This window comes from Urocitellus parryii, chromosome 9, assembly GCF_045843805.1.
Source record: "Urocitellus parryii isolate mUroPar1 chromosome 9, mUroPar1.hap1, whole genome shotgun sequence".
Taxonomy (NCBI): Eukaryota; Metazoa; Chordata; class Mammalia; order Rodentia; family Sciuridae; genus Urocitellus; species Urocitellus parryii.
This window is the reverse complement of record NC_135539.1, coordinates 86,009,920-86,024,201: the sequence shown is the minus strand read 5'-3', so window position 1 is coordinate 86,024,201 and position 14,282 is coordinate 86,009,920. Positions and strand designations below refer to the sequence as shown.

At 47.2% G+C, this 14,282-nt stretch overlaps 1 protein-coding gene across 4 annotated transcripts in view; it reads left to right on the top strand.

The window, feature by feature from the left end:
- Positions 1-392: 392 nt before the first annotated feature.
- The window catches only part of Cog2 (component of oligomeric golgi complex 2), a 32,632-nt gene continuing 18,742 nt past the window's right edge, over positions 393-14,282 (top strand). For 3 of the 4 annotated variants that reach the window (XM_026413038.2, XM_026413030.2, XM_026413022.2), the window contains exons 1-5: positions 393-542; positions 8,765-8,926; positions 9,839-9,904; positions 11,785-11,865; positions 13,254-13,357. In XM_026413038.2, the coding sequence (XP_026268823.1) occupies positions 471-542; positions 8,765-8,926; positions 9,839-9,904; positions 11,785-11,865; positions 13,254-13,357 (485 nt within the window). In that variant the 5' untranslated portion in view covers positions 393-470. The remainder of the gene's footprint in view (positions 543-8,764; positions 8,927-9,838; positions 9,905-11,784; positions 11,866-13,253; positions 13,358-14,282) is intronic. The other variant, XM_026413047.2, reaches the window with a different exon arrangement.

Here is a 14,282-nt window from a genome sequence, read left to right as displayed (position 1 = left end):
CTTGGGGCACCACTCCTCCGGGAGTCCACAAGCACACGAGCTATGGGCGGCGCCCCTTTGCAGTGGCAAGGTGCGAACGCCAGCCTTCCGACGGTGGATAGGGGCTCGCGGGCGCGGCCATACACCACATGCGAGTAGGACGGATGCATTCGAGCTGGCCCGGGGCCCGCGCCAGGCGGACACCGCGCCGAAGAACCGGGCCCAGCCTGTTAAGCTGCAACCGAGCCGCCGCCGGGCGGAACTGTCGTAGGGGAGGCGCCCGCAAGGGCAAGCGCAAGGCTGCAGTGCCGTCCTCCGCCGCCGGGGACAGCACCGCCCGGAAGCGCCTGTTGCCCCGCGCCGCTCTTGGCGCGAGCCAGGCGTAGCCGCCCGCGGTGCCGCCATGTTGGCGGAAGTGAGCCACGCGAAGGGGCGGGCCGCCGTGTCCGCCTGCGCAGTCCGGCCGGACTTGGAGCTGAAGGGTCGGCGGGATGGAGAGGCGCGGGATGAGCCTGCCCACTGGGCCGGATGCGCTGTGCTTCGACAAGGACGAGTTTATGAAGGTGCGCGGCTTGGGTGGCGGGGCCGGGCGGGGGCCGCGCGGAGGCCCTGCCGTGGCCCTGTCGTTGCCCGCCGGCCGGCTCGGGCTCCCTGGGCGCTGCGCCGAGGCGCACCCACTTCCCCCTGGTGCACCCCTTCCCCCCTGGTGCACCCGCTTCCCCCGTGGTGCACCCCAAGCGAGGTTGAGGATAATTGCAGGGTGCTGACTGCAGAGAGAGGAGCTCTGGACAGGCCACCGGGGGTGAACTCCTTCGTGTTCCGCCTTGGAGCCGGCTGCGCTTGGCAGGAGCCGGCACGGGCCTGCCTGTTGGACGTAGCTCTCCGGTTGTCTCAAACCGTCCAAAATGGGTGGCATTCGATTTCTTAAGATTGAGATTTTAGCCGCCACTCAGTAGCTAGTTTCAGAATTAGAAAATCACAAGTTTGGGCTCACTTAGTAGACACCTAAAATGCCTCTTGTTCCACTTTCTTTGCTAACTCTATCAAGGGGTATTATTTTTTCTTCTTGTTTAGTTGGCCTGTCTCTTTCTGATACTTGTATTCAGTCCGCACCTCCCAAGTGCTGGTGTTCTAAAAGCCTGTATATCCTCTGGAGCGCAGGTATCCACATGTGGGGCTTAGCTAGTCCCATCTAGTCCCACTGATGCTGTACCTGTGCCCCTCCAGCGGATTCACACCAGGCATCTACTGAAAAGCATGATTTGAAAGGAATTTCTGAGAGACTTCAGAGACTGCTAACTGACCCAGAAACCCGTTGTTCCACCCCTTGCTGAGAGCTGCCCTGAAAGAGTGGAAAGAACTGGCCACATCATGGGAGAGGTATCCTGAAGGAAGAAAAGACTGCCGAGATGAGGGGCCTTCTGACCTCAGGAATCTTGTTCACCTCTAGACTTCAGGCCCAGGACCAGCATCTTTTCTGACTCCCTAGTCCCACTGTCTTTGTCACTCAGAGCTGATAGATACTTTTGATAAATACAGCTTCAGAAAGTAGAAAGCACAAAATACAGGTCATAACACAGATCTTGGAATTAGCAACAGGAATGCAAAAAGTTTCATATTTTTTCATGGCTCTTACACTTCTCAATATGTCCTGCAGTTTGTAGCTCTGATATATGTAACCACTTGCATGTAGAAGAAAATAAAAGAACAGCTTTTCTGTGTGGAATGTTGATATCATAGGTGGAACTGGAAATTAAAAATTATTTGCAATTCCTGTTTCCTTCAGGAAGACATGCATACAATTTTGTGGCAAAAAAAGATATGTGGAGTTCTTGCTGGGTGGTTTGTACATTTGTGCCTCATTTACATTTTTGTAGCAGTATAGGTATTATGCATGAAGTTAAGATGTCAGGTATGCATTAGCAGAGTTGAGGTTATTTGAAGTCCAGTCATTTGACTGGACATTAGTTTGCCTAAGATGGTGACAGCCTGCTTGGGCAATGGTAGCAATTGTTTATTCATTTAGTGGACGTTGACTGATTACCTCCTTTGTGCAAATCTAGATATGAAGGAGGAGGTAAGATTTGGCACCCAAAAATGTGCATCCAAAAACTTGCATTTAGAGTAGCTGGAGTGTGAGAGCATATTGGAAAGTAGACTGGACTGGTAGGCAGGGTGGGATTGCAAGTTGGAATGGGCCTTGTGTGATATTTGAGGAATTTGTGCTCCATGCAATGATCATTGTGGAGCTACAGTCAACTTTAAAGCGGGAAATTATATAGTCACATTCGTGGCATTGGAGCTGATTAATAACAGGAGGCTACTTAACCCTTAGGGTTGGCAGCCGGTTGACAGGAAGTAGGACTTAAGGCTCAGTGGTAGGAGAGAAGGTGGTACGCTAACAAGGACAAGTTAGACCCATGAACATGGGCATGCTTTTGAAATCACATCCTTCCTCTGTCTCCTTGTGTGACTTTACAGGCCATCCGATGAGTATATCCTCAGCTGCTGCTAACAGCCTCAATCCTGCCTTCCCCAAGTGGTCTGGGGCTTGGCCTTCTGAACTCTGCACTGTTGCTGGCTGGCGTGTCCTCACCTTCACAGAACCTTCTTATCCCCTTCCCATGCCTTCCCATTGGTTTTCACACATGTGCTTGTGATTTAGTTTCTTCCCCCTCGGTCCCCCACCTTCAGCTCCTCCCTGGAACCCTGGGCTTCAGAATTGTCTTCCAGTTGTCACCTTTCACTCAAGCTTACTTCCTGCTGACTTACGGCCCCGGTATTCCTCTGCATAATTCTCACAGTCAGCGGATGTTGGTCCAGTACCTTTCCCATCTCCTTCCTTCACCTCAGCAGACCATTGCTTTTTCAGAGACATTCTCTGGTTTTATTTTAAATAGTCATTGTCCCTCTCATAGCCACTGAATGGCTGGCTATAGGCTCAGTCATGTGTTCTTTCCTTTTCATGTACCTGGTGATGTGCTCCGTGCAGATTCACTGACCACCTGTAGGCAGGTGGTCTCTGGCATGTGTGTCTCCTGATCTCCAATACTGTGTACTTGGCTCCCTGATGTCCTTCTGGGGTAACCCTGCACCTCAAACTCAGCAAATTTAAAGCTGGATGTGTGGGAAACAGGAGTGAACTTCCTTCCCTTGAAGCCTTTTACCTTCTCATCTTACCTGTCCAGAAAATGCTCTACCACCCAGCCAGAGGATGAGTGCTGCTGCTTCTTTTTTTTTTTTTTTTTTTTAGTTTTAGGTGGACACAATATCTTTTTTTTTTTTTTTTATGTGGTGCTGAGAATCGAACCCAGTGCCTCATGATGCTAGGCAAGTGCGCTATCACTTGAGCCATAACCCCAGCCCCAGATGAGTGATTCTTGACACCTCTTTTCCCCTTCCCATAGTCTAATCTGTTACCAGGCTTTATGATTTCACTTCTAAATGCCTCTTGAACTCATCTTCTCTCAATCTCCATGACCTTCTGAGTTACTGTTAATTTTGGCCATTGTACTCATGGCTGCTTCTGAGTTTCCTTCATCCCTTGTAGCCTTGTCTAGTCCTTTTTCTATAATGCAGGCAAGGTGTTCTTTTCAAAATGCATATCTGATCTTGCAAGTATACTGGCTGGTCTGTGTGCCTGGCCATGAGAAAACATTTCCCAAAACATTTTAGAATATTCCATAGTAGTGCACTCATTCCATTGGCAGGTAATCCTTAATGGCTGCAGTTTGTTTCAATGTGGAGTCTAAATCTGCCTGTGTTGAACTTAGGTCCTTTCTAGGGCCTCCCCCACTTGGTGGCGTTATTAGACCTCTGGACTGGCACTTCATACCTGTTTAATGACATGAGAAATTGGGAGTGTCCTTGTGACTGTCACTGTCAGTAATATGTTAATGAATTAGTGGGAGATGAACCACTCTTTGAGACTCCTCAGTATTTTATTTGGATGCATTGTGAATATTGAAGTAAAAGTGTCCAGGGCCACCTGTTCATCTTGGTGTAGTGACACTACTGATCGAATAGTGACAGCATGAGGTACAGGCTCCAGTTTCAACTCCACTGACTTCCCATGTGACCATGCAGAACACTGGCTTCTTTGGGATATATCTCTTTGTTAGTATAATAGGGTAGCACTTATCTGATTAATATTTGCAGTTCCTTCCAGCTCTTGACATTCTAAGTTTTTTCTGGAAAAAAAAAAAAGGAAAGAAACTGGTACTCTTTTCTTGGTTTACAGATGAGGAAGCTGAGGCCCATAAGTGGTTCACCTCCCTAAGGTCACACCCCTAGTGAGGGCAAACTGGGGCCTCTGTCTGCTGACTCCCAGGCTTTGGCATTGGAGAAGTAGAAGCAAGGCACCTTGTCTCAATAGGAGGAGCTCAGGAGCCAGAGCTGAGGTGCATGTGCCTTGTGAGCAGGGCTGAGGCCGAGGCCTTTCACTAAGGAAGGGAGTCTAGTCTAGCACGTCTAGTAAGCTGGCTTCGCCTATAGGTTACACGCAGTGAGTGTGGCCAGAGGGGGAAGGTGGGCTGCCAGGCAGAGGATGCACAGAGCTGGAGACAGTGACGAAAGGGTTTGTATCACAGCTTCCATCAGCAAGAAGTGGAAGTATCTGCTGCTGCCCACTCTTGCCAGCATCTGATGCATCCTGGCACCTTGTTTACCTTCCCAACTTCCTAAGAGCAGGTGATATCCAGCATGTTTTCAGATCTTTTCCCATTTTTAAATTACATTATTTCTTATTGCCCCCTTACTGATTGGCAAACAAAAATTGTGTTCAGAAATGTGTCATGATGAGCAAAAGGTGCGACTTATGCAATACAGGGGGAGAAATAAAGAATGTCCACGTGCTTCTGCCCTAGTCAATACTTTATTCACTCAAATCACTCAATACAATTTCACTCTATAGGTTCTTAATCAAGAAAACGACAATCCTTAATGCTGGACACTGTAATAGACATAATCAATTCACAGCAAAGAATTCTAGATTAATTCTAAGCACTGCAAACACACTTAATCATGACAGGCTCATGACAGACATTCCCTCTGCATGCTAAGTTCAAGTGTCCAATCTAAAGTCTCAAGCATTAGACTTTAAGTCCAGCAGATACACACTCAGACCGAGGTGATCAGATCAGGAACCAAGACAGGCTTCTCCTGGGGTGGAGCTGACTGAAGAGAGTGTCATAGGGAGAAGTTGTGACTCACCCCAGGGTCAAGATGTGACTGAAGAGTTTGAGAGCAGTGAGGAAGATGCAGAGGATCAGCAAATGATGAGAAGAGTTGGGATCTCAGTCCACATCCTCATCAGGCCTCAGTGTGAGGGCATCAATGTTGGCTGGTTGAATGTCTCTCCATTTGCTTTATTATTTATACCAAATTTGGGGGCTTTTGACCCCCCTTTTCAATCCTTATCATCTGTCCCCTGGATCTCTTAGTGACTTCATTTACCCTGGGGTTAAAACATCTGCTCCCCCACCTTGATCTTTTCCACCTTTCCCTCTTATCCAGAGGACAGCCTGCCAGAGGCTTCATTCTGAGTTTATCAGGGTTGGGGAAGTGACTTGTTTGTGCCTGAGGGTCATGCTGGAGGGTTCCATTGGCTGTGCCTGGTGAGACTGCAGGTATCAAATTGGAGTTTTTAAAATGGAGTTGCTTAGGTTCAGGCCTAAGGTCATCCTCACAGAATGGTGTCCAACTTCTCTGATGCTTGTGAAGTGATTGCCATAGTCATGCTAGTATGACTACTGAGAGTCATACTACCCTTCTGTGCTGACTCCCCCCATTCCTGTGGTCAGAGGGCGTAAGATCCACTCTTTGGAGCCAGATTGTTAAACTACAGTTGTGCTATAGGTTTGCTCTCTGGTGTGCGTTCATCTCATCTGTGAAGTCTGTACCCCTGGACCCCACTCACAGCCCTGATGCCCCCCTTCTGCTACTCCTAGGTGCTGTATATAAGGGGGGCCATGTGGTACCTGTGTTCCTGTGTCTCGCATCACTGGCTTGCGTCCTCCGTGTCCATCAGCTTGGTGGCAGATGGTAGGCTTCCCTTCCTCGCTGGGCAGATACATGGTGTGCGCTGTGTTTGCCTGTGCCTTTACATGGAGGTGGACACAGGCCACCTGTCGTAGCTGCAGTGAACATGGCCTGCAGATTCCTCCGAGAGGGCCTTCATTTCCTCTGGATACGTCCCAGCAGTGAGTTGTTGGGTCCAAGGGTGGTGTTCTTTTACTTTTTAGGAGCCTTCATGCCGTTTTCCATATAGACTGCAAGATTTCCTATTGTTTCTAATACTTCTGTCTGTATTTGGGGTTCAGCTCCTTTTTCAGGTATCTGTCCTGCCAATATTTCCCCCAAGCCTGTGTCTGTCTTTTCTATCACTGGACAGTGTCTTGTAGAGCAGAAGCTTTTGGTTTGAATGGAAGTCTAGCTTATCAATATTTTCTTTCCTAAATTGTTTTTGGTGTTGTATCTAAAAAGTCATTGCTGAAGCCAAGATCATCTAGACTTTTCTCCTGTGTCATCTCTTAGAGGTTTTATAATTTTGTGTTTTAAATTTAGGTCTGTGATCCATTTTGAATTATTTTTTTGAGAAAGGTGTAAACAGTTTATGTTTCAGCATTTCTGTTTTTTGGTACTGAATTGAACCCCAGGGGCACTTTACCTCTTAGCCACATCCCCAGAGCTTTTTTTTTTTTTTAATTAAAAAAATTTTTAATTTTAGCTATTGATGGACCTATATTTTATTTTTATATGTGGTGCTGAGAATTGAACCCCGTGCCTCACATATGCTGGGCAAGCGCTCAACCACTGAGCCACAACCCCAGCGACCCCCACCCTAGAGCATTTTAAGTTTATTTTGAGACAGGGTCTGGCTAAGTTGCCCATGCTGGCCTTGAACTTGCGAGCCTCCTGCCTCTGCCTCCCAACTGCTGGGTTATAGGAGTGTCCCATTGAGCCCAGCTGGGTTTTTTTACACATGGAGGTCCAGTTTTGCCAGCATCCCTTTTGAAGTGGCTGTCTTTCCTCCTGGTTTTGCCTGGACCCTGTGTCAGCGGTCTGCTTACTCTGTCTATGCAGCTGTTTCTGGGTGCTCTGTTGTTACCCTGGTCTTTGTTCTTTGGCCAGACCCAGTAGTCATAGTGACGGTAGCTTTAATAGAAAGTGTTAAGGAAGGATGGTGTCTGTCCTCTGGATTTGCTTTTCTTCTTCAGAGTTGTGTTGGATAGTCTCAGTCTTTTGCCTTTCCAAATATGCTTTAGAATCATTCTATTAATAAACCCATAGTTCCTGGGATTTTGACTGGGGAAGAACCGAGTTAAGGATATTGAGTTTTTCTACTACCCATGAACTGGTATATCTCTACATGTTTTAGGTCTTACATTACTTTCTTTCATTGGAGTTTTGTAGTTGTCCTCATGTAGATCTCATGCAATTTGTTACAATTGTACTTTGTGTGCTAATGTGAGTGTGTTGTGCTTTTTTGTTGTTGGGTCCAAGGGTGGTTACTGGGGATTAGACTCAGGGCACTCAACCACTATTTTGTATTTTCTTTCTTTAGAGATAGGGTCTCACTGAGTTGCTTAGCACCTTGCTTTTGCTGAGGCTGGCTTTGAATTCATGATCCTCCTGCCTCAGCCTCTGAAACTGCTGGGATTACAGGCATGCGCCACCACGCCCAGCTGTGTTGTGCTTTTACTTTCAATCCACTTGTTCCCTGCTGGTCTTTGGGAGAACAGATGTTTTTTTTTAATATTTGCCTTGCAACCTGCCTTGCTACCGTTGTGAATGAGTTCCAGGGGCATTGTTGTTTTTGGTTGGGATTTTCTGTACCATTACATCATCAGAGCACAAAAGCAATTTTATGTCTTCCTTCCCCGTCGGTACATCTTGTATGTCCTTCTGTTATCTTATTTCCATAGCTTAAACGTGGAGTATTGAGCAGGCTAGTGAGAAGGGCCATTCCTGCCTGTTCCCCATCTTAAGGGAAGGAGTCTAGGTTCTCCCTTGACAGAAGGTTAGCTGTGGGTTTTTTGTAAGTGTTCTTTGTAGAGTTGAGGGAACTTTCCCATCTTGTTTCTGGTTTTCTGAATGTATTTGTCATGAGTGGTGTGGATTTGTCAAATGCTTTTTCTGCATCTGTTAATATCACATTTCTCTGTTGATGTGATGGATTAATAGATTTTTTGATGTTAAACCAGCTTTACATATTATTGTTATTAATTTTTTGAGATGGAGTCTTGCTGTATTGCCCAGGCTTACCTCAAACTTCTGTATGCAGACTTCTGTGTGCCACAGACACACTCAGGTGGTGGTATTTGGGAGAAACAGTTACACACAGGCTTGCATATTAAGGTTGTGTGCGCACACCTGTGTGTTTGTGGTCTGGGAATAGGTCTGCAAGGAGGTAAAGCTCAGTGTTAAATAGTGACAAAGTACACATCAGTAGTGCTAAACCCTGAAGCTTGGAAGTTGGTTGATTTTTTTTTTTAAATCCTTTCTTGCATTGCACATTTATCACTTATAAAATTCAGAAGAAAAAAGCTCTTCCTGTTTTGAGAAGCATCCAGCTGAAATATCATCTTGAAAATAGTCCTCTGTAGAGTTGTAGCCACAGAGGAGTTCCTGGTTGGGCCCCTCTGGGGACTCTCATGAGGTGACCAACAGGTGCTCCCTCGGCGCAGTGCTGGCTTGCAAGTGACTGGAGTGCTGTCTCTACCCTCTGCATAAGAAACTTGGGGACACCGCAGTCACTCTTCCCTCTCCTGGTTTTACTTTCCAGGAAGATTTCGACGTCGACCACTTTGTGTCTGACTGCAGGAAGCGGGTGCAGCTGGAGGAGCTGAGGGATGACCTGGAGCTGTACTACAGGCTGCTTAAAACAGCCATGGTGGAGCTCATCAACAAGGACTACGCTGACTTCGTCAACCTCTCCACAAACCTGGTAACAGAGCCTCTGTCCCTGTTGTGCGCACACGTGATTTCTCTCATGCAGAGTGTGCTTAGAAATCTTTTAGTGGTAGAACTGGATTTCCTTGGTGTACCTTCTTATTTGTAGTTCCTGCTTAGCCAGGACTTGCCTCCTGCTTGTCCTGAGCAGGTGTCAAGGCCCAAGAGTGAAGGTACCAGGGCGGAATAGTGGCAGCTGCTGCTGGCCCCAGGAAAGTGCACTGGAACCAGCTAGTTTGTCCTCAAGGAAATGTTTAGTTTGCTTTCAGATACGTGTGCTAGCTAGAACCAAGTTAGCAGTGGTCACTAGGAATCTCCAGGAGGCTTGATTTTATAAACTGTGAGAAAGGTTGCACTGAGTACGTTAGTTTGTAAAAGTAGTTTAGAAATGCTTGGGTTTTAATGCTCCCCAAATTTGCCTTGTAGTCTTCTTGGTCATATTTTATTTTGCTCTTAAATCTATGCATGGAAAGAAGTACAGAAAGTAAACACCTCCATGGAAATTTTGAGAGGCATTAAACTGAATGAGCCACGCTGGTTTTGGGAAACACACTACGGGCTAAACCTTCAGTGGGATTAGAAACCCAGGAACTTTACTCCTGTCCTATTTAATTCAGATTTTCTCAAGTCAAGCTGTTGTTCATCTGGCTCTTATGCCAACTGATTGGATGTCGTAAGTTCACCTCCAAAAGTTTTCAGTCATTAAGAACTTTCATCCAGAGACAGATGTGCGAAGGGAGCCCTTTGTTGATGATAACTTCCCTTACCTTTGTGGATTTCACATGTATAAGCAGATTTTTTTAATACGATTTTTTTAAAAAGTCTAGTTCTTCTTCGACCATTAGATAGATGCTTACCACCACTCTTGTCTGTGAAGTGTTTGTGCCACGGTGTCTTTTGCCCTTAGGTTGGCATGGACAAGGCCCTCAACCAGCTTTCTGTGCCTTTGGGACAGTTACGAGAGGAGGTTCTGGTAAGTCCCCAAATGACATTAAACAGTCTACCCAAAGCATGGTGTGCTGTTTTCTTGCTGTTTTTGAATGATCAGAGATTACAGCACTCACACTCAAAAAAGTAGGAATAAGTGGTTCTTTTTGTTTGCATGTGATAGTGCAACCTAAAAAAAATGTTTTGATTTGAAGGTGACAGATTCTTAGAGTTAGCATTGAAATGTGGGAAGAAGGAGGCTTTTTGGAAACATCTCCTTAATAAGCAGTCACCAGCTTGCAAGTGCACTGTGTTTTAAACATTTGTGATTGTCCAAGTGTTTCCCCAACTGATATTTCATGTGTGGTTAGGTTCTTAGAGTAGCTCACAGAAGCCATTTAGCCCAGTGCAACTGAGGATGATGTGAAGTTAATATAACCCTAATAGACATGGTGTTTTTATGTTTCTTTCAGACCAGGCTGGCTGTGGGAATGGGACTCCCCACCTCTAGCCATGAACAGTAGAGGGGCAGTTCTGGCAGTTTGCCCTTAGATTGGCATGGACAAGGCCCTCAACCAGCTTTCTGTGCCTTTGGGACAATGGACATGCTACCCTGTCTTCTGCCCTTGGGCCACCTTCCCGTCTCTGTCAGTTCCCAACTTGGGCCTCACATAACAGATGAGCTGTCACAGGCTTGGTGCACTACACTGTCATTTCCTGTGTGGACCACTGGGTTGTGTGCAGCCAGGACTGCCTGTGTACTGTCCCTAAGACAGTGCCTTGCACATGGTCAGCTCTGAGATACAACATGAGGAGACTTTGAGTGGCTATGTGGGGCTGGGAAGACAGAGTAAGGTCCACAGGAGGAGGCCAGAGAGAATTCACTTCGAGAGAAGTCCTGATCTTTGTCTTGAACATTTATATTTCATTTGATTTTTAAAAAGTGTGTCAAGGTAGCTGTCTGTGCAGTGGTCCACTGCTAGATTCCACACCCTCTCTGGCTCCCTAGACTCTTCTGTCCAGCCTTGTGGATGGGCCTTTCCCGAGCCTCCATCTCATCTGTCACCCTCCTGACTTCTGCTCTCACGTGCCACCTGCCAGCACCCTGTCCTCATCTTTTCCCACAGCTTCCCCTAGGGTTTGGCATAGATTTTTGCTTCCTTTTTTGAAGCTGCTCTAAGATTCTGAGGTCCCTGAAAGCTGAGACTGTCTTTTCTGTTGCGTTTTCATGTTTTAGTAGCTGACATTCAATGGGAAATTCCTAATGTTTGTTGAATTAATGGATTTACTTTCCTGTAGAACCTTCGGGATCTGTCTTGTTTATCATGAGGCTTCCTCATTTTGGTCCTATCCCTGATGATCCCTTGCTTGGCTTGAGTCATCAGCTTCCGACCTGACCTGTTTTTCCGACTGTGACCTCTCCCTTTTCCTGGCCATCCATTCAGGCTTCTTGACTCATGAATTTCCCCAGAGGCCATCCTTATCACAACTTGTCAGTGTCAGAGTGAATAGGAGCTGGTCCAGAGACCTGTCTGGGTGTGTGCCTCGCAGGCCTGGGTGTCTGTCCCCACCCGTCTTCTTAGGCCCCTCTGTGCTCAGCAGCGCCCACAGGCTCTTTGGGTCTGCCTGGTCCCCAACCTCTTCCAGAGGCCCAGGGGCTGCCAGGTTTACCCTCCCTGCCCTGACTACCTATGCATTTGTCCTACCTGGGTTATTTTATTTTGGCAGTTACTCCAGTATGACCGTGGTTTCATGTGTCACTTTGCCTGAGTAACCTGACAACAGTTGTGCCTACTACTTTGAAATTCTGTCAGTATCTGCACAGTCCTTGCCTGTAGACACTGAGTCCTTTGGAAATGAATTAAGTGTGTAAATTTCGTGATGATACAAAACAGTTTTTTCAGTACACCCTCTTCATTATTTTAGAGTCTTAGGTCATCTGTCAGTGAAGGGATTCGGGCAGTGGATGAACGAATGTCGAAACAAGAGGACATTAGGAATAAAAAGGTAAACCCTGACACCTGACCCCAGAGCCTCCACTGCTCGTGCAGCTGTAGTTGCTGGACTGTGGGGCCCGTGGTCTAAGGCCTTGGTGGGGAAGACCATGGTGTTCCTCCAGCTCAGGGATCTGCAGCCCGGCCATATGCTGAGGGACAGTGCCCAGGCCTTCTCACTCCTGGTCTGTTAGGTCCTGTGGTAAAATGGGTGAGGAAAGTAAGGACTTTCTAAAAGGAAATTGCATATTGCTCTTGTGCTTTATTTGTGGGGCCATTAACATTTTTAAAGAAATATGTGTCCAGCCAGCCCTGTGCCCCACTGCCATCTCGCACTTTTCAGTCACATTACCTACTAAAGACAGAGGACAGAGTTTCCGAGGCGCCCGAGTGGTTGTATGTTAAAATTCCACTTTTTTTCAGAGGAAGAAGCTGGCTCAAGGGCGTGAAGGCTTCTGAGCAGGGGAGCCAGCCACTTCCCAGCAGTGTCCTCTTGCCTTTTGGAGGTGCCGGAGCACTCTTGCAGCATCCCCCCCAGGCTGCCCCTGTAGGCTCCTGCTTTGAGGAGGGGGTGCCTTGCTTCAGGCCTGCCCAATCTGGCTGTTCTCCCTGTTGTGTCACGGCTTGGGCACTGCCTTCTCTGTGCAGTGGCTCTGGGTGAACTTGAACTTTCTTTGTGATTTTTTTTTTCTTTTTTTTTTTTGTGATCGTCAGTCATACTGGCTAAGTTAGTTGGATTTAGAATTTGTAATTCTCACCCTGGAATATGCTCTGCCCAGAGCCTGATTTGGAGACCTTTGAATCCAAATGGTTCTCCTGAAGGCCCCTCTCAGCTTTTCCAGCTGAGAACGTAGCGCCTCTCTAGGAGAGCTCCTGTTCCTGTGGTTCTGCTGGTTTTTGTTGTTTAAAATTTGGTGCTGAGGATGGACCGTGCTAGGATGTTCATGCTAGGCACTGTCTGCCCTGAACCACCCAGCCCAGCACCCGTTCCTTTAGGAATAACTGTATCTCTAGGTGTCTGTAATGAATCAACCTTGAGTGTGTGGGTGATTGTGAACCAAAACAAAACCTGAAGAGTGGTCTCAGGAAAATGAATGTAGCACCAACAGAAAGGTTGTTTAAGATAAGGAAAGTAGAAAGGAAGAAGGATGCAGGTTTGGGAAAGCAGTGACATGTCGTGTTTGTTTAACTGTAAACTAATAGTGAAATGTGCTGGTTCTGGAAAGCCAAGGTGAAGACTTGCTCTCTGGGGAATTCGGTGTGCTATGGAAGTTGTGAAGACGTGGAGGCTCTGAGTGTCCTGTGTTGGCCTGCTCTCTGCCTCCTCTTACACGGGGAGACATGGTGGTTGTGATGAAGCATGCTGGTGACTTTATCTTTGCCTGATGTTCACTTTCATAGATGTGTGTGCTGAGGCTGATGCAAGTTATTCGATCTGTTGAGAAAATTGAAAAAATCCTAAATTCTCAAAGTTCTAAAGAGACATCTGAACTAGAAGCAAGCAGGTAAGTATTTTTACTAAATACTTCACACCCAGGCTGGAGATTTTTTGGAGTTAGAATTCATTTCCTCTGAGGGGAAAACCCCATAAGAAAATCCAAGTCTCTAGCTTAGTGGGTTTTTTTAAAATTTTTTTCTTTTAATATTTTTTAAGGTATCAATAGATCTTTATTTTATTTATTTATATGTTATGCTGAGTATTGAACCCAATGCCTCACACATGCTAGGCAAGAGCTCTACCACAAGCCACAACCCCAGCCCTGGCCTAGTGTTTTTAATAGTAGCTCAGGAAAAGTGGGGTGCCAGAGTTGACGGGCCTGGAGGCTGCAGGGCGCAGTTCCCGCCCGCCTTTCTGGGGCTCAGGCAGTGTGCTGCTGTGGAAGGTTTTACCTCTGAGCTGCTCACCCATGAACTAGTAGAGTCCTGCTGATCTGCGGAAATCATATTTATCTTAGCCCTCCTTTTTCAGTAGGCCAAGGCATTGCCATTGACATGTCTCAGGTCAGCATGCCTGTGTCATTTAGGAGCAGGACAGTACATTGTGATTGAAGTTAGACGATGAAGTGGAAACTCCCCACTGGATACAGAAAGCCTTTTCCTTGTCACGCTATCGCTGTCTGTACCGTCCATTCTGAGTTTCACACCAATGGGCAGATGAGTGACTCAGGAATGAGTGGTATAGGTCCTGCAGACCCCAGAAGGACCCCCGCAAGAAGGTCCTGGGTGCAGTGGGAGGACACAGCTTGGTGCTGCACACCAGCCAGGCTGAGTGCCACCTATGGAGTGAGGCTGCACTGCTGGAGCGCCACCTGAGGCCGGGGGCAGCTGGCTGGCGCCTGTACCTCACACCTCGCAGGCCCTCAGTCCTGTTGGCAGCCACCGCCCGCCCTTCCCTAGAAAGCTGGGACCAGCTGCTGGGAGGCCACCATG